This window comes from Eucyclogobius newberryi, unplaced genomic scaffold (assembly GCF_026437365.1).
Source record: "Eucyclogobius newberryi isolate DKJ021-1_F unplaced genomic scaffold, fEucNew1.0.hap1 SCAF_132, whole genome shotgun sequence".
Taxonomy (NCBI): Eukaryota; Metazoa; Chordata; class Actinopteri; order Gobiiformes; family Gobiidae; genus Eucyclogobius; species Eucyclogobius newberryi.
This window is the reverse complement of record NW_027315760.1, coordinates 53,958-80,633: the sequence shown is the minus strand read 5'-3', so window position 1 is coordinate 80,633 and position 26,676 is coordinate 53,958. Positions and strand designations below refer to the sequence as shown.

At 47.6% G+C, this 26,676-nt stretch overlaps 1 protein-coding gene across 1 annotated transcript; it reads left to right on the top strand.

Moving 5' to 3' along the window:
• Positions 1–4,913: 4,913 nt before the first annotated feature.
• Positions 4,914–25,124, top strand: LOC140359032 (protein-glutamine gamma-glutamyltransferase 2-like). The gene is made up of 13 exons (XM_072443905.1): positions 4,914–6,018; positions 6,883–7,065; positions 9,446–9,664; positions 10,781–10,899; positions 13,486–13,614; positions 16,539–16,719; positions 16,799–16,958; positions 17,142–17,248; positions 17,716–17,955; positions 18,129–18,407; positions 21,004–21,164; positions 23,853–23,989; positions 24,496–25,124. The coding sequence occupies exons 1-13, from the start codon at positions 4,914–4,916 to the stop codon at positions 24,656–24,658; spliced, it is 3,183 nt and encodes a 1,060-aa protein (XP_072300006.1). The 3' UTR covers positions 24,659–25,124.
• The last annotated feature ends 1,552 nt before the right edge of the window (positions 25,125–26,676 follow it).

Here is a 26,676-nt window from a genome sequence, read left to right as displayed (position 1 = left end):
CTCTGAATGCCTCAAGTACTGGAGTCCACTGTGTATTCTGAATGCCTCAAGTACTCCAGTACACTGTGTACTATGAATGCCTCAAGTACTACAGTACACTGTGTACTCTGAATGCCTCAAGTACTGCAGTACACTGTGTACTCTGAATACCTCAAGTACTAGAGTACACTGTGTACTCTGAATGCCTCAAGTACTGCAGTCCACTGTGTACTCTGAATGCCTCAAGTATTGCAGTACACTGTGTACTCTGAATGCCTCAAGTACTGCAGTTCACTGTGTACTCTGAATGCCTCAGGTACTGCAGTCCACTGTGTACTCTGAATATCTCAAGTACTGCAGTACACTGTGTACTCTGAATGCCTCAAGTACTGCAGTACACTGTGTACTCTGAATGCCTCAAGTACTGGAGACCACTGTGTACTCTGAATGCCTCAAGTACTGCAGTACACTGTGTACTCTGAATGCCTCAAGTACTGCAGTCCACTGTGTACTCAGAATGCCTCAAGTACTGCAGTACACTGTGTACTCTGAATGCCTCAAGTACTGCAGTACACTGTGTACTCTGAATGCCTCAAGTACTGCAGTACACTGGGTACTCTGAATGCCTCAAGTACTACAGTACACTGTGTACTCTGAATGCCTCAAGTACTGCAGTCCACTGTGTACTCTGAATGCCTCAAGTACTGCAGTCCACTGTGTACTCTGAATGCCTCAAGTACTGCAGTCCACTGTGTACTCTGAATGCCTCAAGTACTGCAGTCCACTGTGTACTCTGAATGCCTCAAGTACTGCAGTCCACTGTATACTCTGAATGCCTCAAGTACTGCAGTCCACTGTGTACTCTGAATGCCTCAAGTACTGCAGTCCACTGTATACTCTGAATGCCTCAAGTACTGGAGTCCACTGTGTACTCTGAATGCTTCAAGTACTGCAGTACACTGTGTACTCTGAATGCCCTCAGTACTGCAGTCCACTGTGTACTCTGAATGCCTCAAGTACTGCAGTCCACTGTGTACTCTGAATGCCTCCTGCAGTCCACTGTGTACTCTGAATGCCTCAAGTACTGCAGTCCACTGTGTACTCTGAATGCCTCAAGTACTGCAGTACACTGTGTACTCTGAATGCCCTCAGTACTGCAGTCCACTGTGTACTCTGAATGCCTCAAGTACTGGAGTCCACTGTGTACTTTGAATGCCTCAAGTACTGCAGTCCACTGTGTACTCTGAATGCCTCAAGTACTGCAGTCCACTGTGTTCTCTGAATGCCTCAAGTACTGCAGTACACTGTGTACTCTGAATGCCTCAAGTACTGCAGTACACTGTGTACTCTGAATGCCTCAAGTACTGGAGTCCACTGTGTACTCTGAATGCCTCAAGTACTGCAGTACACTGTGTACTCTGAATGCCTCAAGTACTGCAGTCCACTGTGTACTCTGAATGCCTCAAGTACTACAGTACACTGTGTACTCTGAATGCCTCAAGTACTGCAGTACACTGTGTACTCTGAATGCCTCAAGTACTGGAGTCCACTGTGTATTCTGAATGCCTCAAGTACTGGAGTCCACTGTGTATTCTGAATGCCTCAAGTACTCCAGTACACTGTGTACTCTGAATGCCTCAAGTACTACAGTACACTGTGTACTCTGAATGCCTCAAGTACTGCAGTACACTGTGTACTCTGAATACCTCAAGTACTAGAGTACACTGTGTACTCTGAATGCCTCAAGTACTGCAGTCCACTGTGTACTCTGAATGCCTCAAGTATTGCAGTACACTGTGTACTCTGAATGCCTCAAGTACTGCAGTTCACTGTGTACTCTGAATGCCTCAGGTACTGCAGTCCACTGTGTACTCTGAATATCTCAAGTACTGCAGTACACTGTGTACTCTGAATGCCTCAAGTACTGCAGTACACTGTGTACTCTGAATGCCTCAAGTACTGGAGACCACTGTGTACTCTGAATGCCTCAAGTACTGCAGTACACTGTGTACTCTGAATGCCTCAAGTACTGCAGTCCACTGTGTACTCAGAATGCCTCAAGTACTGCAGTACACTGTGTACTCTGAATGCCTCAAGTACTGCAGTACACTATGTACTCTGAATGCCTCAAGTACTGGAGTACACTGTGTACTCTGAATGCCTCAAGGACTGCAGTCCACTGTGTACTCTGAATGCCTCAAGTACTGCAGTACACTGTGTACTCTGAATGCCTCAAGTACTGCAGTACACTGTGTACTCTGAATGCCTCAAGTACTGTAGTCCACTGTGTACTCTGAATGCCTCAAGTACTGCAGTCCACTGTGTACTCTGAATGCCTCAAGTACTGGAGTCCACTGTGTACTCTGAATGCCTCAAGTACTGGAGTACACTGTGTACTCTGAATGCCTCAAGTACTCTTTGAATATATTTAAAGTGATGTTCATGAAAAAACAATGACCCAAAGCTTCATAACAGCAGATGATTGACAGCATTTCAGCCTGAGATGTTCTGAGTTTAGTTTTAGCCTGAGATGTTCTGAGTTTAGTTTCAGCCTGAGATGTTCTGACTTTAGTTTCAGCCTGAGATGTTCTGACTTTAGTTTCAGCCTGAGATGTTCTGAGTTTAGTTTCTCCGCTTTTCCCTTTGATAAAAGCTGATTCTGATGCGACTGACGCTCCTGAAGCTGAAGACGGGAGCAGCTGGAGTCCAAAGTCACTTCCTCCTTGAGCGTTTACGAGCCCTTAAACGCAGTACTGCAAATACTTTCAACACAAATAATACTTCTGCCACACACAGACGTGACTGCGATGGACGAACCTGTGACAAACATTTGTATTTCTGGTTTAGACCCGGTCTAATCCTGGTTTAGTCCTGGTTTAGACCTGGTTTAGACCTGGTTTAGTCTTGGTTTAGTCCTGGTTTAATCCTGGTTTAGTCCTGGTTTAATCCTGGTTTAGTCCTGGTTTAGTCCTGGTTTAATCCTGGTTTAGTCCTGGTTTGGACCTGGTTTAGTCCTGGTTTAGTCTTGGTTTAGTCTTGGTTTGGACCTGGTTTAATCCTGGTTTAGTCCTGGTTTAGTCCTGGTTTAATCCTGGTTTAGTCCTGGTTTGGACCTGGTTTAGTCCTGGTTTAGTCTTGGTTTAGTCTTGGTTTGGACCTGGTTTAATCCTGGTTTAGACCTAGTTTAGACCCAGTTTAGTCTTTATAGTCCTATAACTTTATTTTCGTGTCAATACCGCTTCAAATCGTCAAAGTGGGTTATAGTTTTATAGAAGAACTGGTTCTCCTCTGGAAGAACTGGTTCTCCTCCTGAACTGGTTCTCCTCCTGATGAACTGGTTCTCCTCCTGATGAACTGGTTCTTCCTGAACATGGTGTACATTCTGGCCTGAGCAGGCGCGTCCAGCTGATGCGAGGCGGACTTCAGAGGTGGATTCTGCAGTAACAGATTTCAGATGTCCAGAGCCGCTCAGTAGATTTACTGCTCATGAGAAACAGAAGAGAGCTTATGCAACCACTCCTCAGGACCTGGACCTGGACCAGGACCAGGACCAGGACCTGGACCTGGACCTGGACCTGGACCAGGACCTGAACCTAAACCTGGACCTGAACCTAGACCTGAACCTAGACCTGGACCTGGACCTGGACCTGGACCTGGACCAGGACCTGGACCTGGACCTGGACCTGGACCTGGACCTGGACCTGGACCAGGACCTGGACCTGGACCTGGACCTGGACCTGGACCAGGACCAGGACCTGGACCTGGACCAGGACCAGGACCTGGACCAGGACCAGGACCTGGACCTGGACCTGGACCTGGACCTGGACCAGGACCTGGACCTGGACCTGGACCTGGACCTGGACCTGGACCTGGACCTGGACCTGAACCTGAACCTGAACCTGGACCTGGACCTGGACCTGGACCTGGACCTGGACCTGGACCTGGACCTGGACCTGAACCTGAACCTGAACCTGGACCTGGACCTGGACCTGGACCTGAACCTGGACCTGGACCTGGACCTGGACCTGGACCTGGACCTGGACCTGGACCTGGACCTGAACCTGAACCTGAACCTGGACCTGGACCTGGACTTGAACCTAAACCTAAACCTGGACCTGAACCTGAACCTGGACCAGACCGTGACTGAATCCAACCAAGTGTGAAGTTACTCAAGCTCCTAATCATATTACTACATACCAGAACTACTGAGGAGTCAGTTATTGCTACGGATTACACAATCATTAGGTTTTATTCCTGCTTCTACAGGTGTAACATTCTTTTAGGCCGTTCATGAGATGTGTTTGTCAGAGGTGTGGACTGGGACTCCAGTCTTGAGTCACTGTTCTGGAGAGTTGGGACTAAGACTTCTCTTTTACATTCGATTTTTAGTTGTACTTTCAGTGTTTAGGCCTAAAACAAACAGGAACACGTCCCTCCACTTCTCTGTGCGATATGAGCTGGATTCTATAAGTTGAAAAGACTTGGGGGACCACCTGAACACCAGGTGCCACAGGGGGGCGCTAGAGGGAATGCCGTCGTGTGTCGTGTGTAAAACTCTCATTGAGTTTTACACATTTTCAAACATTTACATTTGAGAGAAAACGTCAAACGGAATGCAAGAATCACACACTTCAGAACGTGTTTGTGGAGCTCTAAACTTCAGCAGCTGTTCTTCTTTTATTCATACAAAATGAGACCCCATGGAGAACAAGATTGATTAAAGGCCTTTTGGGATTTGCTAATTAGAACCAGTCGACTCGCCGTTGTTTTTGTCTGGACTCTGGTTTGGCAGAGAACCTTCTGGAGCCAATTTAGTTAAAGAGAGCGGCATCTCGGGCAGCGCGGGGTTAAACCGGGTCAAGTTTACCGTCTGACGCCACGGTGACGAGACATACCACAACGGGAGACGGCGCAGGAATCCAAGCCACACCTCCATGCCGCAGCCGACGGGCGAGAGCCAGAGGGCGAGATCCAGAGGGCGGGATCCAAAGGGCGGGATCCAAAGGGTGGGATCCAAGGGGCGGGATCCAAGGGGCGGGATCCAAAGGGCGGGATCCAAAGGGTGGGATCCAAGGGGCGGGATCCAGGGGGCGGGATCCAAAGGGCGGGATCCAAAGGGCGGGATCCAATGGGCGGAATCCAAGGGGCGGGATCCAGGGGGCGGGATCCAAAGGGCGGGATCCAAAGGGCGGGATCCAAAGGGCGGGATCCAAAGGGTGGGATCCAAGGGGCGGGATCCAGGGGGCGGGATCAAAAGGGCGGGATCCAAAGGGCGGGATCCAATGGGCGGAATCCAAGGGGCGGGATCCAGGGGGCGGGATCCAAAGGGCGGGATCCAAAGGGCGGGATCCAAAGGGCGGGATCCAAAGGGCGGGATCCAAAGGGTGGGATTCAGAGGGCGGGATCCAGAGCTCGGGATCCAGAGGGCGGGATCCAAGGGCGGGATCCAAAGGGCGGGATCCAAAGGGTGGGATCCAGAGGGCGGGATCCAATGGGCGGTATCCAGAGGGTGGGATCCAAAGGGTGGGATCCAGAGGGCGGGATCCAAAGGGAGGGATCCAGAGGGCGGGATCCAGAGGGCGGGATCCAGAGGGCAGGATCCAAAGGATGGGATCCAGAGGGCGGGATCCAAAGGGGCGAGATCCAGAGTGCAGGATCCAAGGGGCGGGATCCAAAGGGCGAGATCCAGAGGGCGGGATCCAGAGGGCTGGATCCAGAGGGCAGGATCCAAAGGATGGGATCCAGAGGGCGGGATCCAAAGGGGCGAGATCCAGAGTGCAGGATCCAAGGGGCGGGAACCAAAGGGCTGGATCCAGAGGGCGGGATCCAGAGAGCGGGATCCAGAGGGCGGGATCCAGAGGGCGGGATCCAGAGGGCGGGATCCAGAGTGCAGGATCCAAGGGGCGGGAACCAAAGGGCTGGATCCAGAGGGCGGAATCCAGAGTGCAGGATCCAGAGGGCGGGATCCAATGGGCGGGATCCAATGGGCGGGATCCAGAGGGCGGGATCCAAAGGACGGGATCCAGAGGACGGGAAAACGTGAACATGAAGACGCCGTCGCTTTAAGTCCACGTGTCGGTTTCTCGTGTTTTTGTAATTCTGACGTGGTTTGGTCAGTTTGTTCTCGTGGTAAACAATGATCACAGTTTTACGTCAGTCGAGTCGCAGTTTGTGAAGAAAATTTGATGGATAAAAGTTGAAAATGACTTGAAATGGGCTGAATCCTTCTGTGATGTCATCAAAAAGCGCCATTCCATCAAAAATGCAGAGAAACTTTACGAATTACACCTTTTTATGACAATTTAAACAATAATTTAAGGAATCAAGATGGTGCTCCGCACATCAGGTTCTGTGACAGGTGCGTAGGATAAGGGACGCTGAACTGTAAAGGGAAAGAAATCCCGCACACTGTCAAACTTGCAAAATAAAAGTTTAATGGTGAAGAGGCAACGTTTCGGCGTCTAGGCCTTCATCAGGCAAATCAAAATATGTGTATGTATATGTAAACATGTTTTCAGGTGTAATGATTTGTCAAATCATAAATGGTTTTGTTGTTGTCTTGTTCACAATCTGGTTGCTAAGTAACAGTTGTGGAATGACCTCTGTCTATGTCATATTTACTGGACATGTCAGACCAAGAAGTGACATTATAAACCTCACCAAAATTTTAAATTATTTATGTCACAATATAATCGTGTGAAATGAAAATGGTAATTTTAATTCAATTAATCCTCCAAAAGAGTTAAACTAAATGTAAAGTTCTTCTTTAACTGGCCGGTTTGTGCCACATTATGTTCCTTTATCAGTCAGAAAGTTCACTGACAATGAATAAAAGGTCATTGTTTGGTCATAAAAAAAACATAACTCTAACTCTGAAATAAATATTCTGAACTGTTTTGTGTGTTTCAGATCTGGACATCGAGCGTGTGAACCTGGAGTGTGAGTTCAATAACGTGGACCATCGCACGGACCTGAACGGTGTGGATCGTCTCATCGTGAGGAGAGGACAAGTGTTCTGCATCAGCCTGTACCTGAGGGGCCGCTACGAGCCCGGGGCCAGCGGACTCACCTGTGTGGCAGAGACAGGTGAGGGGGCGGGGCCTGAGGGGAAGGGGCCTGAGGGGGCGGGGCCTGAGGGGCCGATACGAGCCCGGGGCCAGCGGACTCACCTGTGTGGCAGAGACAGGTGAGGGGGCGGGGCCTGAGGGGAAGGGGCCTGAGGGGGCGGGGCCTGAGGGGCCGATACGAGCCCGGGGCCAGCGGACTCACCTGTGTGGCAGAGACAGGTGAGGGGGCGGGGCCTGAGGGGAAGGGGCCTGAGGGGGCGGGGCCTGAGGGGCCGATACGAGCCCGGGGCCAGCGGACTCACCTGTGTGGCAGAGACAGGTGAGGGGGCGGGGCCTGAGGGGAAGGGGCCTGAGAGGCTGCTACAAGGTCAGTCTCTGTTTTGTTCCTCAGAAGAAAAGTATCTGAGGCCTTTTCCTGTCTCTGAGGTGGAGTCCCACAGGGAGGGGTTTTGTGCCCGGACCTGTTCTATACAAGTGTCTATCAAACCTGTATCTAAACTTCACCATACCCTATGTATCTATACTTCACCTTACAGTATGTATCTAAACTTCACCTTACAGTATGTATCTATACTTCACCATACTGTATATGTATCTATACTTCACCTTATAGTATGTATCTATACTTCACCTTACAGTATGTATCTATACTTCACCATACTGTATATGTATCTATACTTCACCTTACAGTATGTATCTATACTTCACCTTACAGTATGTATCTATACTTCACCATACTGTATATGTATCTATACTTCACCTTACTGTATGTATCTATACTTCACCTTACAGTATGTATCTATACTTCACCTTACAGTATGTATCTATACTTCACCATACTGTATATGTATCTATACTTCACCTTACTGTATGTATCTATACTTCACCTTACAGTATGTATCTATACTTCACCATACTGTATATGTATCTATACTTCACCTTACAGTATGTATCTATACTTCATCATACTGTATATGTATCTATACTTCACCTTACTGTATGTATCTATACTTCACCATACTGTATATGTATCTATACTTCATCATACTGTATATGTATCTATACTTCACCTTACTGTATATGTATCTAAACTTGTAGAGGGAAACGCAGAGGGAAACGCAGAGGGAAACAGAGGGAAACACAGGGGGAAACACAGGGGGAAACAGAGGGAAACAGAGGGAAACACAGAGGGAAACAGGGGGAAACGCAGAGGGAAACGCAGAGGGAAACACAGGGGGAAACAGAGGGAAACACAGGGGGAAACAGAGGGAAACACAGCGGGAAACAGAGGGAAACGCAGAGGGAAACAGGGGGAAACACAGAGGGAAACAGGGGGAAACGCAGAGGGAAACGCAGAGGGAAACAGAGGGAAACACAGGGGGAAACAGAGGGAAACACAGGGGGAAACAGAGGGAAACACAGAGGGAAACACAGAGGGAAACAGAGGGAAACACAGAGGGAAACAGGGGGAAACGCAGAGGGAAACGCAGAGGGAAACAGAGGGAAACACAGGGGGAAACAGAGGGAAACACAGGGGGAAACAGAGGGAAACACAGGGGGAAACAGAGGGAAAGTGTTTGCTTGGAGCTGTTTAAACCCAGATAACTGCAGAGAACATGAAGTACTTCACATCAAGTACTTCATATCACCATTGCGTTTAGTCCCTGAACACACAGAGGGCATTCAGAATATAACCAGCATTATTGTCCTCCTTTAAACAATATAACATATAAGTACAATTCTGAGTCATTGTGAGAGAAAATGCAAAAATGTAAAACACGGATTGATTTTAAACAGTGCAAAAGATTTACAAATGTGACGAGGGTTTTGTTGAACTTAAAGTATTCAAATGTAGAGTGTGCAATGTGTTAATGCCAGAGCAAACTAAAACCGTTTGACCCGTCATGTGTGTTTGACCTGTCACGTGTGTTTGACCCGTCATGTGTGTTTGACCTGTCACGTGTGTTTGACCCGTCATGTGTGTTTGGCCTGTCACATGTGTTTGACCCGTCATGTGTGTTTGACCTGTCACGTGTGTTTGACCCGTCATGTGTGTTTGACCTGTCACGTGTGTTTGACCCGTCATGTGTGTTTGGCCTGTCACATGTGTTTGACCCGTCATGTGTGTCACGTGTGTTTGACCCGTCATGTGTGTTTAACCCATTATGTGCGTTTGACCCATTACGTGTGCGTTTGACCCATTACGTGTGCGTTTGACCCATTACGTGTGCGTTTGACCCGTCATGTGTGTTTGACCCGTCATGTGCGTTTAACCCGTCACGTGCGTGTTTGACCCGTCACATGTGCGTTTGACCCGTCACGTGTGCGTTTGACCCGTCACGTGACCTTTAAGTACTTGATGGAGTACTTCTTCTTCACTGGTTTCCCTCGTCCCTCAGGTCCAGACCCCTCGGAGCAGTACGGCACCAGAGCGGTCTTCAGCTTGACCCCGAGCGTGGACTCCTCTCGCTGGAGCGCGGCAGTGACCAGTCCTCCTGGAGACATGGTGTCGCTGTCGCTCTGCGCCGCGCCGGACGCTCCCATCGGACGCTACATGCTGAGGCTGGGCTCGTCCACACAGATCCAGCTCATCATGCTCTTCAACCCCTGGTGCTCAGGTCAGGACTGGGAGAGGGGCGGGAGAGGGACGGGGGAGGAATGGGGGAGGAACGGGAGGGGAACGGGAGGGGTACGGGGGTAGTAGTAGTAGTAGTAGTAGTAGTAGTAATAGTAGTAGTAATAGTAGTAGTAGTAGTAATAGTAGTAGTAGTAGTAGTAGTAGTAGTAGTAGTAGTAGTAATAGTAGTAGTAGTAGTAGTAGTAGTAGTAGTAGTAGTAGTAGTAGTAGTAATAGTAGTAGTAGTAGTAGTAGTAGTAATAGTAGTAGTAGTAGTAGTAATAGTAGTAGTAGTAGTAGTAGTAGTAGTAGTAGTAGTAGTAGTAGTAGTAAAGTAATAGTAGTAGTAGTAGTAGTAGTAATAGTAGTAGTAATAGTAGTAGTAGTAGTAGTAGTAGTAATAGTAGTAGTAATAGTAGTAGTAGTAGTAATAGTAGTAGTAGTAGTAGTAGTAGTAGTAGTAGTAGTAGTAATAGTAGTAGTAGTAGTAGTAGTAGTAGTAGTAGTAGTAGTAGTAGTAGTAGTAGTAGTAATAGTAGTAGTAGTAGTAGTAGTAGTAATAGTAGTAGTAGTAGTAGTAATAGTAGTAGTAGTAGTTGTAGTAGTAGTAGTAGTAGTAGTAGTAGTAGTAGTAGTAAAGTAATAGTAGTAGTAGTAGTAGTAGTAATAGTAGTAGTAGTAGTAGTAGTAGTAGTAGTAGTAGTAGTAGTAGTAGTAGTAATAGTAGTAGTAGTAGTAGTAGTAGTAGTAGTAGTGGTAGTAATAGTAGTAGTAGTAGTAATAGTAGTAGTAGTAGTAGTAGTAGTAGTAGTAGTAGTAGTAGTAGTAGTAATAGTAGTAGTAGTAGTAGTAGTAGTAGTAATAGTAGTAGTAGTGGTAGTAATAGTAGTAGTAGTAGTAGTAGTAGTAGTAGTAGTAGTAGTAGTAGTAGTAGTAGTAGTAGTAGTAGTAGTAGTAATAGTAGTAGTAGTAGTAGTAATAGTAGTAGTAGTAGTAGTAGTAGTAGTAGTAGTAGTAGTAGTAGTAGTAGTAGTAGTAGTAGTAATAGTAGTAGTAGTAGTAGTAGTAGTAGTAGTAGTAGTAGTAGTAGTAGTAGTATCTCTGTGTGTTTCCTCAGGCGATGCTGTGTACATGGAGAGAGAGGAGGATCTGGCTGAGTACGTTCTCGCTCAGGACGGGCTCCTCTTCATGGGCAGTTCCAAATATCCCTTCTCCATGCCCTGGACCTTTGGACAGGTACTGCAAATACTTCATACAAAAGTACTTCAAATGCTAGAAATGGATTAAACTATATAAAGTGGACAAGATGACTATCCTTAATCTAATACGTGTTAGTCAACAATCAAATGTTCTTCAAAAAACAGAAAAACTATATATACTATTTAAAAGTAAAGTTCATCTGTCAGAGCTCTGAACTTTGTCATTAAAGAATAATGCAAACTCGAAATTATTTCCGCAGCTGAGCTGAAGGATTTGTTCATCTGTTACTGTGGCAAACAGGAAATGCTAGATAAAATATTTCAGAAAAATGAAAGAAAATGAAGTTGTACATGAACAATTTTTCTTTGTAAATCTCTTTTGAACCTGGAGCTTTGTCTGAGCCTGGCGGCATTCCCTTTTCTGTGCCCTGACCAAATAATAATTCTGCTTATTCTTTAACCATGTTAACCTTCATGTGGGTAATGGTGTCCAGGAAATTCAAAACATTTAACAAATAATTAAAACATGAGACATTTTCAAAGTTTAAAATTTCTATAAACAGTGTTGCTGTCATGGATGTGTCTCCTCCGAACAACTGCAGGTGCCGGTGGTGGGGGTGGGGCCACTCTGCTGTAGGTGGGGCCACTCTGCTGTAGGTGGGGCCACTCTGCTGTGGGTGGGGCCACTCTGCTGTGGGTGGGGCCTCTCACATGCTGAGTAAGACTGAAGGTTTCAAGAACAGCTTCAAGCTCTTTAGCGTTTCTGTCACAAATATTATCAACATGCGCATTGAAATCACCTGTAATGACCAAACCATCAAAGTCTGTGCACACGACTGAAACATCTCAGTAAAATCATCAATAAAACTTTGGCAGTGCTGGAGAGGCTTGTATAAAACAATGAAGAGAATGAGACTGTTTTAGCTCCATTTTATAGGAGACAAACTCAAATGATGAAAACACCCCAAAAGACAACCTGTGGGTCATTATTTCATCTCTAAAGATAGCACAGACTCCGCCCCCTTTTTTTGTTTTCTCTTGTTTCAGATTCAAACTTAAAGTTGGGTGGAGCAGATTCTATTAGAAGTAAATTTCCTGTGCCTTTTATCCATGTTTAAGTAAAAAAGATAAAATCAAGATTATAAGGGTTAGGGTCCTTTTGTTTTCCAGTCTGTGGGATGTGACTACAGAGACATCATGGTTTTTATCTTTATTATGACTATACAGTAAGTCCTGGCAACGCTGTGACCCGGTGCATCCAAGCTACAGGAGATACCAGCTCCGGGGACGGACAGGGGAGGTCGAGCTGGGGGGAGTTTGGATAAACACTGAGGGGGAGAGTTTGGGTGATGGGCGAGGGGAGTTCTCCTGCCGGAGAGACTAACGAGCCTTGCTGATAGGAGCGCGAAAAATGAGAACAGAACACGTATCAAACAGCAGACTATAACTTGGTGCAAATGGATAAATCATTCTCCACAGTTCCGATAAACAGTCTTAAACAACTAAAAACCATGTTATAGTCAGGCTGAGCAAAAGAATATGTCTGTTTGCCGTAACCCGACCGACCCGGTACGAAACTAGCCGACTGAAAAAAAAATTATCAGCATTTTGTTAAAAAAACGACAAAATCTTTTATTTTTCAATTATTTCGCCGACTCACCGACCGATCTTTCATAAACCGCCATGTAGAATATTTTTATCACGCTGGTAAACCTATCTATCATCCTAAAGGACTGAAAACACACTGCGCAACACATGTGCGTCTTCATATTCAGTCCTCCACATGTGTCTTCATGTTCAGTCCTCCACATGTGTCTTCATGTTCAGTCCTCCACATGTGTCTTCATGTTCAGTCCTCCACATGTGTCTTCATGTTCAGTCCTCCACATGTGTCTGTAACAAAACAAACCGCGCGACAGGATTGTTGTATTGCGTTTTACAAGTTGGTTTGACTCGCTCTATCACGGTGTCTTACGCAATGCATTCTGGGATTGAAACACGCCCAGCAGCGTCATCACAACAAACATGGCGGCGCCCGTGTCCCCCGCATGTTCCCACCGCTCGCCTTCGCTACCAAAATAAAGGATAGCGGCGTACAAAAGGTCGATTGAAATATCTTAAAATCGTGAGATTTAGTCTCCTGATCGGGTTGAACCATGACCCCTGGACTGTTGAAAACTGAGCCCTGGACTGTTGAAGCCTGAGCCCTGGACTATTGAAGCCTGAGCCCTGGACTGTTGAAGCCTGAGCCCTGGACTGTTGAAGCCTGAGCCCTGGACTGTTGAAGCCTGAGCCCTGGACTGTTGAAGCCTGACCCCTGGACTGTTGAAGCCTGACCCCTGGACTGTTGAAGCCTGACCCCTGGACTGTTGAAGCCTGACCCCTGGACTGTTGAAGCCTGACCCCTGGCGGTCACTCCGAGTCAAAAAATGGCAAAATTTTGATCTTTTTTTTGCCTTCAAAGTAAAAAAATAAGAATTTGCCTACCGTCCGACCCACTTGAAACATGTTGGCTCGGGTTACAGCAAACAGACAATTTATTTGGGGTGGTCTTATGCTAAATTTACTTACACATGTTTTCCGTTGCTTCGAGTCCTAAAGTAGTCGCGTGTCTTGTCCACAGTTCGAGAGCGGGATCCTGGACGTGTGTCTTCGGATCCTCGACATGAACCCAAAATGTCTGAGGAACCCTGGGAAAGACCACTCGGGGCGGAGGAACGCGGTCTACGTCTGCCGGGTGCTCAGTGCCATGGTAGGGCTGCATTTGACCCCAATGTCGCCGGGCAACCTGTCGGGGGCAGTGGGATCCGCCTCCAGATGGTGAGCTGGAGGTGGATCCCAGACACAGGGAGACAAAGTGCAAAGTCTCTGTTATTCTGCCCCAGGGCAACTCTGGCTGCAGAATGAGCTAAACAGCGTAATGTCTATTTATCAAAGAGTCTGAAGTTTTCAAAAGGCATTGAACAAACGAAGGTTAAACTGGAGCGATCGAGGCTGGAAGATGCAACTGTTCTACCGACTGGAGCTGGAGGCGACTTTGTGCCTTAGGCGGGGTCGCAAGTGACTGGAGCCTTTCCCAGTGACTTTGGGCCTTATCCCAGTGACTTTGGGCCTTAGGTGACTGGAGCCTATCCCAGATATCGCAGGTGACTGGAGCCTATCCCAGTGACTTTGGGCCTTAGGCAGGGTTAGGGATGTCAAGATTATTCTGGTAATAGATTTTTTGGCCAACATATAATCTTAAGAACTAAAAACTAATAATCGTGAGACATTGGGTTATCATGATATGTGTTTGTAGGTGAACTGTAATGAGTCTTGTGTTTGTAGGTGAACTGTAATGAGTCTTGTGTTTGTAGGTGAACTGTAATGAGTCCTTTGAGTGTAGGTGAACTGTAATGAGTCTTGTGTTTGTAGGTGAACTGTAATGAGTCCTGTGTTTGTAGGTGAACTGTAATGAGTCCTGTGTTTGTAGGTGAACTGTAATGAGTCCTGTGTTTGTAGGTGAACTGTAATGAGTCCTGTGTTTGTAGGTGAACTGTAATGAGTCCTGTGTTTGTAGGTGAACTGTAATGAGTCCTTTGAGTGTAGGTGAACTGTAATGAGTCTTGTGTTTGTAGGTGAACTGTAATGAGTCCTGTGAGTGTAGGTGAACTGTAATGAGTCCTGTGTTTGTAGGTGAACTGTAACGAGTCCTGTGTTTGTAGGTGAACTGTAATGAGTCCTGTGAGTGTAGGTGAACTGTAATGAGTCCTGTGTTTGTAGGTGAACTGTAATGAGTCCTGTGTTTGTAGGTGAACTGTAATGAGTCCTGTGTTTGTAGGTGAACTGTCATGAGTCCTGTGTTTGTAGGTGAACTGTAATGAGTCCTGTGTTTGTAGGTGACCTGTAATGAGTCCTGTGTTTGTAGGTGAACTGTAATGAGTCCTGTGTTTGTAGTTGAACTGTAATGAGTCCTGTGTTTGTAGGTGAACTGTAACGAGTCCTGTGTTTGTAGGTGAACTGTAATGAGTCCTGTGAGTGTAGGTGAACTGTAATGAGTCCTGTGTTTGTAGTTGAACTGTAATGAGTCCTGTGTTTGTAGGTGAACTGTAATGAGTCCTGTGTTTGTAGGTGAACTGTAATGAGTCCTATGTTTGTAGGTGAACTGTAATGAGTCCTATGTTTGTAGGTGAACTGTAATGAGTCCTGTGTTTGTAGTTGAACTGTAATGAGTCCTGTGTTTGTAGGTGAACTGTAATGAGTCCTGTGAGTGTAGGTGAACTGTAATGAGTCCTGTGTTTGTAGGTGAACTGTAATGAGTCCTGTGTTTGTAGGTGAACTGTAATGAGTCCTGTGTTTGTAGGTGAACTGTAATGTGTCCTGTGTTTGTAGGTGAACTGTAATGAGTCCTGTGTTTGTAGGTGAACTGTAATGAGTCCTGTGTTTGTAGGTGAACTGTAATGAGTCCTGTGAGTGTAGGTGAACTGTAATGAGTCCTGTGTTTGTAGGTGAACTGTAATGAGTCCTGTGTTTGTAGGTGAACTGTAATGAGTCCTGTGTTTGTAGGTGAACTGTAATGAGTCCTGTGAGTGTAGGTGAACTGTAATGAGTCCTGTGTTTGTAGGTGAACTGTAATGAGTCCTGTGAGTGTAGGTGAACTGTAATGAGTCTTGTGTTTGTAGGTGAACTGTAACGAGTCCTGTGTTTGTAGGTGAACTGTAATGAGTCCTGTGTTTGTAGGTGAACTGTAATGAGTCCTGTGTTTGTAGGTGAACTGTAATGAGTCTTGTGTTTGTAGGTGAACTGTAACGAGTCCTGTGTTTGTAGGTGAACTGTAATGAGTCCTGTGTTTGTAGGTGAACTGTAATGAGTCCTGTGTTTGTAGGTGAACTGTAATGAGTCCTGTGAGTGTAGGTGAACTGTAACGAGTCCTGTGTTTGTAGGTGAACTGTAATGAGTCCTGTGTTTGTAGGTGAACTGTAATGAGTCCTGTGTCTGTAGGTGAACTGTAATGAGTCCTGTGTTTGTAGGTGAACTGTAATGAGTCCTGTGAGTGTAGGTGAACTGTAATGAGTCCTGTGTTTGTAGGTGAACTGTAATGAGTCCTGTGAGTGTAGGTGAACTGTAATGAGTCTTGTGTTTGTAGGTGAACTGTAATGAGTCTTGTGTTTGTAGGTGAACTGTAATGAGTCCTGTGTTTGTAGGTGAACTGTAATGAGTCCTGTGTTTGTAGGTGAACTGTAATGAGTCTTGTGTTTGTAGGTGAACTGTAACGAGTCCTGTGTTTGTAGGTGAACTGTAATGAGTCTTGTGTTTGTAGGTGAACTGTAATGAGTCTTGTGTTTGTAGGTGAACTGTAATGAGTCCTGTGAGTGTAGGTGAACTGTAATGAGTCCTGTGTTTGTAGGTGAACTGTAATGAGTCCTGTGTTTGTAGGTGAACTGTAATGAGTCCTGTGTTTGTAGGTGAACTGTAATGAGTCTTGTGTTTGTAGGTGAACTGTAACGAGTCCTGTGTTTGTAGGTGAACTGTAATGAGTCCTGTGTTTGTAGGTGAACTGTAATGAGTCCTGTGTTTGTAGGTGAACTGTAATGAGTCCTGTGTTTGTAGGTGAACTGTAATAAGTCCTGTGAGTGTAGGTGAACTGTAATGAGTCCTGTGTTTGTAGGTGAACTGTAATGAGTCCTGTGTTTGTAGGTGAACTGTAACGACCGCGACAGTGGCGTGTTGTGGGGGAAGTGGGACAACAAGTACTCTGGAGGAGAGAGCCCCATGTTCTGGACGGGCAGTGTGGACATCCTGAGGCGCTGGGACAGGAGCGATTGTGCTCCGGTCAAATTCGGACAGTGCTGGGTGTTTGCTGCGGTCGCCTGCTCCGGTCAGACAACAGAAAAGCACACGTTTACTCCACATTGATGCTTGTGTGAATCTGATTGTCCGTGTTTGGCTGTGCGCAGTGGCCAGAGCTTTGGGCATTCCCTGCAGAGTGGTCACCAACTACACCTCAGCTCACGACTCCAACGCAAACTTACTGATCGAACACTACGTCAACGAGGACGGAAAACCTGTCACCGCCACCAACCAGAGGGGAGAGAGAGTCCACTCCGAAATTCTCTGGTGCAGTCCATAGGGAATCCTCTTCATCCTCTGCTCCTCTGACCCTCTCCCCCTCTTCATCCTCTGCTCCTCTGACCCTCTCCCCCACTTCATCCTCTGCTCCTCTTCATCCTCTGCTCCTCTTCATCCTCTGCTCCTCTTCATCCTCTGCTCCTCTTCATCCTCTGTGTGTTTCGCCATTAGGAACTACCATTGCTGGGTGGAGAGCTGGATGACCCGCCCTGATCTGAGAAAGGCGGAGTTTAACGGGTGGCAGGCGTTCGACTCGACGCCTCAGGAGAAGAGCGACGGTAAGAGTCCTGATTCAGTCCTGGTTCAGTCCTGATTCAGTCCTGGTTCAGACCTGGTTCAGTCCTGGTTCAGTCCTGGTTCAGACCTGGTTCAGTCCTGGTTCAGTCCTGGTTCAGTCCTGGTTCAGACCCGGTTCAGTCCCGGTTCAGTCCTGGTTCAGACCTGGTTCAGACCTGGTTCAGTCCTGGTTCAGTCCTGGTTCAGACCCGGTTCAGTCCTGGTTCAGTCCTGGTTCAGACCTGGTTCAGTCCTGGTTCAGTCCTGGTTCAGTCCTGGTTCAGACCTGGTTCAGTCCTGGTTCAGTCCTGGTTCAGACCCGGTTCAGACCTGGTTCAGTCCTGGTTCAGTCCTGGTTCAGACCTGGTTCAGACCCGGTTCAGACCTGGTTCAGTCCTGGTTCAGTCCTGGTTCAGACCTGGTTCAGACCCGGTTCAGTCCTGGTTCAGACCTGGTTCCTTGTGTCCAGGGGTGTACTGCTGTGGTCCGGTGCCAGTTCGGGCCATAAAAGAGGGAGAGCTCATGTCCAAGTACGACGCCCCCTTTGTGTTCGCCGAGGTCAATGCAGACGTGGTCACCTACATGATGAAAAAAGATGGCAGTCGGACTGAAGTCACGACCAGGACGTGGGTGGGACAGAAGATCAGCACCAAGAGAGTGGGCCATGACGAAAGGGAGGACATCACACACCTCTACAAGTATCCAGAAGGTAAACCACTACAGTACTACTACTATCAGCACTGCTACTACTGTGACTAACAAGTACAATGAGGACGGCACGCTCAGTATCATTACAGATAGTCCAGTTTAGTCCTGATTTAGACTAGTCTTAGTCCGGTTCTGTCCTGGTTTAGACTTTAATTAGTTTTACTTGTTTCCCAGGCTCAGAGGAGGAAAGAGCGGTGTTTAAAAAGGCGGAGCATCAGAACAAGCTCAGCAAGCGACCGCAGCAGGAGGGTGGGCTGCAGCTGTCAATCAAAGGGTCCCAGGACATGAAGAAGGGCTGTGACTTCGACGTGTTCGCTCTGGTGACAAACGGGACGAGCTCAGAGAAGATGTGTCGTCTGGTGTTCAGCTCGTGCGGCGTCTCCTACACCGGAGTTCTGGGAGCGAACTGCGGCTTCAAGGACCTGCTGAACCTGCAACTGCCACCAGGGGGAGGTAACGTGCACCAGGGGGAGGTAACGTGCACCAGGGGGAGGTAACGTGCACCAGGGGGAGGTAACGTGCACCAGGGGGAGGTAACGTGCACCAGGGGGAGAAAACGTCACATGTTCTTGTCTTCTGTATCACGTCTTCTTGTCTTATGCGTCACGTCTTCTTGTCTCCTGCGTCACATGTTCTTGTCTTCTGTGACACGTCTTCTTGTTTTCTACGTCACGTGTTCTTGTCTCCTGCATCACGTGTTCTTGTCACATGCGTCACGTGTTCTTGTCTCCTACGTCATGTGTTCTTGTCTCATGCGTCACGTGTTCTTGTCTCCTGCGTCATGTGTTCTTGTCTCCTGCGTCACGTGTTCTTGTCTCCTGCGTCACGTGTTCCTGTCACCTGCGTCACGTGTTCTTGTCTCCTGCGTCATGTGTTCTTGTCTCATGCGTCACGTGTTCTTGTCTCCTACGTCACGTGTTCTTGTCTTCTGCGTCACGTGTTCTTGTCACCTGCGTCACATGTTCTTGTCACCTGCGTCACGTGTTCTTGTCTTCTGCGTCACGTGTTCTTGTCTCCTGCGTCACGTGTTCTTGTCTCCTGCGTCACGTGTTCCTGTCACCTGCGTCACGTGTTCTTGTCTCCTGCGTCACGTGTTCTTGTCTCCTGCGTCACGTGTTCTTGTCTCCTGCGTCACGTGTTCTTGTCTCCTGCGTCACGTGTTCTTGTCTCCTGCGTCACGTGTTCTTGTCTTCTGCGTCACGTGTTCTTGTCTCCTGCGTCACGTGTTCTTGTCTCCTGCGTCACGTGTTCCTGTCACCTGCGTCACGTGTTCTTGTCTCCTGCGTCACGTGTTCTTGTCTCCTGCGTCACGTGTTCTTGTCTCCTGCGTCACGTGTTCTTGTCTCCTGCGTCACGTGTTCTTGTCTCCTGCGTCACGTGTTCTTGTCTCCTGCGTCACGTGTTCTTGTCTCCTGCGTCACGTGTTCTTGTCTCCTGCCTCACGTGTTCTTGTCTCCTGCGTCACGTGTTCTTGTCTCCTGCGCCACGTGTTCTTGTCTCCTGCGTCACGTGTTCTTGTCTCCTGCGTCACGTGTTCTTGTCTCCTGCCTCACGTGTTCTTGTCTCCTGCGTCACGTGTTCTTGTCTCCTGCGTCACGTGTTCTTGTCTCCTGCGTCACGTGTTCTTGTCTCCTGCCTCACGTGTTCTTGTCTCCTGCGTCACGTGTTCTTGTCTCCTGCGTCACGTGTTCTTGTCTCCTGCCTCACGTGTTCATGTCTCCTGCGTCACGTGTTCTTGTCTCCTGCGTCACGTGTTCTTGTCTCCTGCGTCACGTGTTCTTGTCTCCTGCGTCACGTGTTCTTGTCTCCTGCGTCACGTGTTCTTGTCTCCTGCCTCACGTGTTCTTGTCTCCTGCGTCACGTGTTCTTGTCTCCTGCGTCACGTGTTCTTGTCTCCTGCGTCACGTGTTCTTGTCTCCTGCGTCACGTGTTCTTGTCTCCTGCGTCACGTGTTCTTGTCTCCTGCCTCACGTGTTCTTGTCTCCTGCGTCACGTGTTCTTGTCTCCTGCGTCACGTGTTCTTGTCTCCTGCGTCACGTGTTCTTGTCTCCTGCGTCACGTGTTCTTGTCTCCTGCCTCACGTGTTCTTGTCTCCTGCCTCACGTGTTCTTGTCTCCTGCGTCACGTGTTCTTGTCTCCTGCCTCACGTGTTCATGTCTCCTGCGTCACGTGTTCTTGTCTCCTGCGTCACGTGTTCTTGTCTCCTGCGTCACGTGTTCTTGTCTCCTGCGTCACGTGTTCTTGTCTCCTGCGTCACGTGTTCTTGTCTCCTGCCTCACGTGTTCTTGTCTCCTGCGTCACGTGTTCTTGTCTCCTGCGTCACGTGTTCTTGTCTCCTGCGTCACGTGTTCTTGTCTCCTGCGTCACGTGTTCTTGTCTCCTGCGTCACGTGTTCTTGTCTCCTGCGTCACGTGTTCTTGTCTCCTGCGTCACGTGTTCTTGTCTCCTGCGTCACGTGTTCTTGTCTCCTGCGTCACGTGTTCTTGTCTCCTGCGTCACGTGTTCTTGTCTCCTGCGTCACGTGTTCTTGTCTCCTGCGTCACGTGTTCTTGTCTCCTGCGTCACGTGTTCTTGTCTCCTGCGTCACGTGTTCTTGTCTCCTGCGTCACGTGTTCTTGTCTCCTGCGTCACGTGTTCTTGTCTCCTGCGTCACGTGTTCTTGTCTCCTGCGTCACGTGTTCTTGTCTCCTGCGTCACGTGTTCTTGTCTCCTGCGTCACGTGTTCTTGTCTCCTGCGTCACGTGTTCTTGTCTCCTGCCTCACGTGTTCTTGTCTCCTGCCTCACGTGTTCTTGTCTCCTGCGTCACGTGTTCTTGTCTCCTGCCTCACGTGTTCTTGTCTCCTGCGTCACGTGTTCTTGTCTCCTGCCTCACGTGTTCTTGTCTCCTGCCTCACGTGTTCTTGTCTCCTGCGTCACGTGTTCTTGTCTCCTGCGTCACGTGTTCTTGTCTCCTGCGTCACGTGTTCTTGTCTCCTGCCTCACGTGTTCTTGTCTCCTGCGTCACGTGTTCTTGTCTTTTGCGCCACGTGTTCTTTTGTTCTTTTGCAGAGCAGAAAGTTCCTCTGAAGCTGAACTACTCGAAGTACGGCTCTGCACTGACCGAGCACAACCTGATCCGACTGGCCACTCTCCTGCTGGACTACAGCACAGAGCAGGTCCTGATGGACACAAGGTCCATCGTACTGACCAACCCTGACATCAAGGTCCAGGTGAGTATGAGGACGAGGAGCAGGAGGAGCAAGAGAGGGAAGAGGAGAAGGATGAGGAGCAGGTGGCGGAGCAGGAGGAGGGGCAGGTGGAGGAGGAGAGGAGGAGGAGCAGATGGAGGAGGAGGAGGAGGAGGATGAGCAGGATGAGGAGCAGAAGGAGGAGGAGAGGAGGAGCAGGAGGAGAAGCAAGAGGAGAGGAGGAAGAGGAGGATGAGCAGGATGAGGAGCAGAAGGAGGAGGAGAGGAGGAGCTGGATGAGGAGGAGGAGCAGGTGGAGGAGGAGGAGCTGGATGAGGAGGAAGAGGAGGAGAGGAGGAAGAGGAGGAGCAGGATGAGGAGGAAGAGGAGGAGAGGAGGAGCAGGAGGAGGAAGAGGAGGAGAGGAGGAAGAGGAGGAGCAGGAGGAGGAGCTGGATGAGGAGGAAGAGGAGGAGAGGAGAAAGAGGAGGAGCAGGAGGAAGAGGAGGAAGAGAAGGAGAGGAGGAAGAGGAGGAGCAGGATGAGGAGGAGCAGGATGAGGAGGAAGAGGAGGAGAGGAGGAGCAGGAGGAGGAAGAGGAGGAGAGGAGGAAGAGGAGGAGCAGGAGGAGGAGGTGCTGGATGAGGAGGAAGAGGAGGAGAGGAGAAAGAGGAGGAGCAGGAGGAAGAGGAGGAAGAGAAGGAGAGGACGAGGAGGAACAGGCAGTTCAAAGAGGAGTTGGCTCTTGTACCATGAGATCTTGTCCCATCCCTGGCAGTAGCAGTACTTTGCTTAACTAGTGCAGTATATTTACTTTAGTGCAGTACTTGACTCTAGTGCAGTACTTTAGTGCAGTACTTGACTTTAGTGCAGTACTTTAGTGCAGTACTTTAGTGCAGTACTTTAGTGCAGTACTTTAGTGCAGTACTCTAGTGTAGTACTTTAGTGCAGTACTTTAGTGCAGTACTCTACTGCAGTACTTTAGTGCAGTACTCTATCAAATCAAATCAAATCAATTTATTTTTGTAAGGCCCAAAATCACAACAACAGTCGCCTCTGAGGGCCGAATCAACAATGTCTGTGGTGGCGATGAAGTCAGACAATGTCTGTGGTGGCGAGGGACGATGTCCCAGGGTCCTCTGTCCTTAGACTCTCCTTCTCGGCCAGGAAAAACTACAAAAAAAACCTCTTTGGGAAAAAAGCGTAGAAACCTGGAGGAGTTCCAGTGAAGGAGAGATCCGACTCTCACAGACGGACAGACGGACACGAGGAGACTGGAGCTGGACCCACTCTTCAGGCAGATGAGGGACCGACTGAGGCGAACTGGACCCACTCTTCAGGCAGACTCTAGTGCAGTACTTTAGTGCAGTACTTTAGTACTTTAGTGCAGTACTTTAGTGCAGTACTTTAGTGCAGTATTCTAGTGCAGTACTTAAGTGCAGTACTTTAGTGCAGTACTCTAGTGCAGTACTTTAGTGCAGTACTTTAGTGCAGTACTCTAGTGCAGTACTTTAGTGCAGTAATCTAGTGCAGTACTCAAGTGCAGTACTCTAGTGCAGTACTTTAGTGCAGTACTTTAGTGCAGTACTCTAGTGCAGTACTTTAGTGCAGTACTTTAGTACTTTAGTGCAGTACTTTAGTACTTTAGTGCAGTACTTTAGTGCAGTACTTTAGTACTTTAGTGCAGTACTTTAGTGCAGTACTTTAGTGCAGTACTCTAGTGCAGTACTCTAGTGCAGTACTTTAGTGCAGTACTTTAGTGCAGTACTCTAGTGCATTACTTTAGTGCAGTACTTTAGTACTTTAGTGCAGTACTTTAGTGCAGTAATCTAGTGCAGTACTCTAGTGCAGTACTCTAGTGCAGTACTTTAGTGCAGTACTTTAGTGCAGTACTCTAGTGCAGTACTTTAGTGCAGTACTTTAGTACTTTAGTGCAGTACTTTAGTGCAGTAATCTAGTGCAGTCCTCTAGTGCAGTACTCTAGTGCAGTACTCTAGTGCAGTACTTTAGTGCAGTACTTTAGTACTTTAGTGCAGTACTTTAGTGCAATACTTTAGTGCAGTACTTTAGTGCAGTACTCTAGTGCAGTACTTTAGTGCAGTACTTTAGTACTTAAGTGCAGTACTTTAGTGCAGTAATCTAGTGCAGTACTCTAGTGCAGTACTTTAGTGCAGTACTTTAGTGCAGTACTCTAGTGCAGTACTTTAGTGCAGTACTTTAGTACTTTAGTGCAGTACTTTAGTGCAGTACTTTAGTACTTTAGTGCAGTACTCTAGTGCAGTACTTTAGTACTTTAGTGCAGTACTCTAGTGCAGTACTTTAGTGCAGTACTTTAGTACTTTAGTGCAGTACTTTAGTGCAGTACTTTAGTGCAGTACTCTAGTGCAGTACTCTAGTGCAGTACTTTAGTGCAGTACTTTAGTGCAGTACTTTAGTGCAGTACTCTAGTGCAGTACTCTAGTGCAGTACTCTAGTGCAGTACTTTAGTGCAGTACTCTAGTGCAGTACTTTAGTGCAGTACTCTAGTGCAGTACTTTAGTGCAGTACTTTAGTACTTTAGTGCAGTACTCTAGTGCAGTGCTCTAGTGCAGTACTCTAGTGCAGTACTCTAGTGCAGTACTCTAGTGCAGTACTTTAGTGCAGTAATCTAGTGCAGTACTCTAGTGCAGTACTCTAGTGCAGTACTTTAGTGCAGTACTTGACTCTAGTATATTTGTGCTTGTTGCTTCAGATCTTGGGCGAGCCGAAGGTGAAGCGTAAACTTGCAGCAGAGATCACTCTGAAGAACCCTCTTCCTCATTCTCTGGAGAACTGCTGCTTCAGCATCCAAGGGGCCGATCTCACAGGAGGGGCCATCATATCTGAGAGGTAAGAGGGCCTGGGGTCCGGGGCCTGGAGTCCGGGGTCCGAGGCCTGGGGTCCGGGGCCTGGGGTCCGGGGCCTGGGGTCCGGGGCCTGGGGTCCGAGGCCTGTGGTCCGGGGGCCTGGGGTCCGGGGCCTGGGGTCTGAGGCCTGGGGTCCAAGGCCTGGGGTCTGAGGCCTGGGGTCCAAGGCTAGACCGCACCAACCCGCTCCAAACCGCTCTAAAACAGCTCAGGGGAACAATCTCATCCTTGTGGTACAATCTCGGGGCTCCTTTTGCGCACAGGAAGTTGATATTTAAAGTTGTCCTTGTACAATCTCAGGTGCTTTATTACAGCTGTGTTCACTCTTTGAGCTCCAGTTCTACGTCTTCATGTCCAAGTCACCAGATTTATCGCAAAAATATCGGCAATTGCTTTTAACTCCTCCCAAAGGCAAAGCGTCCAGTGACCGCTCGTCTTTAAGCATCAGCCGTATTGGCGTTCCTCACCGTTGACACATTTACGTTTCAGCCTGGCGGACGCCGTGGCGCCGGGACAAGACGCCAAAGTCAAGATCTACTTCACGCCGTCGCGCTCCGGACTCAGGAAACTCGTGGTGGATTTCCACAGCCGCCAACTGAGCCACGTCAAAGGATTCAAGAACGTGATCATAGCACCGGCGAGAGGCGAGTGAAAGATGCACGTTCAAGATGAGTCGGACTCATGATCGCCCCCTTCTGGACGGAGTTTTATGTTCTCGTGGACATAAGATTCTGTTTCATTTCTAAGTTTGGATATTTCTTCCAAAAACAGTCGACCTCGCTCTGAAAATAAGATCTATTCTAGACTCGAGTTTGCATTTAAATGCATTTATTTTTATTCTTTATTCACGTTTAAACACCTGAATAATAATAACGAGTTACACGTTTGGACCCTGAACCAGCTGTTGAGAAACACGTGCTTTGTGTGACATGATCTAAATACTGATGGTTTTAAGTAAAGCTAATAAGTCATAATTATCTAATCATTTTGAGTTTCCAGGGTTGAAATATCAATACGTTTCCACATGTCAAACAGGCCTATGTCTGTGTGCTGTTTTTTATTTGACAAAACCATGTTGAAGTTTCATATTTTGTGATTTTTCTCCGCTTCACGATGTATTTGTTTCTTGTTTCTCTGCCAAACATTAAAGAACTTAAAGAGAATTCCCACGTGTGAGATTGTTTATGACGTCATTTTCTTTGTGTTTATTTGATATGAGGGGAAGTGCTGCCCCCTTGTGGTTGTCAAGGTAAATATCCTAGCATTTCTTCTCATGTCTTTCCTCACTCTTCTCTCTCACTCTCCTATTCTCTTTAGTTCATTCCTGGTCCAGGGGTGCTATCTCTAATCACACCAGCAGATGGTGCCATAGGCAGGTCAAGCAGCAGGACTAATGTGGCTCAGCTTTACAGGTACGCAGGCCACGCCCATGAGTGCACAGGCCACACCCAAGAGTGCACAGGCCACGCCCAAGAGTGCACAGGCCACGCCCAAGAGTGCACAGGGAAACGCAAAGATGACACACACCGGTGGATTTACCTGTAAAAGTAGTTTTCTTTTCTTTAAACCTGCTCAAAAGGGGGGCGTAGGGTCGGAGGGTGTGGTCACGGGTCAGAGGGTGTGGTCAGGGGTCAGAGGGTGTCCTGGTTAGCACTGGGTCAGAGACCACAACGAAACGGAAGTGACAGAATCCAATATGGCGCCCTCGTGGCCCAAATCACTTGCGGTTAGAGACAGAGGTACATCTGATGTCTCGCAGGGACAAAGCTCCAGATCGTTGTCCTGGTGGTTAATGACATGGCTCGAGTTGTAGGAGTTCATGGATATGAATCCCGCTGAGAGTCGTTTTTATATCGAGATTAAATTTAAGCTTTAGCTCTGGAAGTCAAAGTAATAAAACTCGATGTAATGTAAAATATGATTACTTAAAGTTTAATTTGGCATATTCATATTTACAGAACTGCTGAGTCATAATGATTTAAAATAATGCTTTAAATATTCACAATTCTTAGTTTTAAGTTCAATGCCCATTTAACACTATTTCATTCTAAACTCTGAATGTGTTCCGAATATCTTAATAATCCTCGAAGATAAGAGTATCCACACGTAGGCCTATGTACACCATACAATCACGTAGGCCTATGTACACCATACATTCACGTAGGCCTATGTACACCATACATTCAAGTAGGCCTATGTACACCATACATTCACGTAGGCCTATGTACACCACACATTCACGTAGGCCTATGTACACTATACATTCAAGTAGGCCTATGTACACCATACAATCACGTAGGCCTATGTACACCACACATTCACGTAGGCCTATGTACACTATACATCCACGTAGGCCTATGTACACCATACATTCAAGTAGGCCTATGTATACCATACATTCGCGTAGGCCTATGTACACCACACATTCAAGTAGGCCTATGTACACCAGACATTCATGTAGGCCTATGTACACAATACATTCACGTAGGCCTATGTACACTACACATTCACGTAGGCATATATACACCATACATTCACGTAGGCCTATGTTTACCAGACATTCACGTAGGCCTATGTACACCACACATTCAAGTAGACCTATGTACACATACATTCACATAGGCTATGTACACCACACATTCAAGTAGGCCTATGTACACCATACATCCA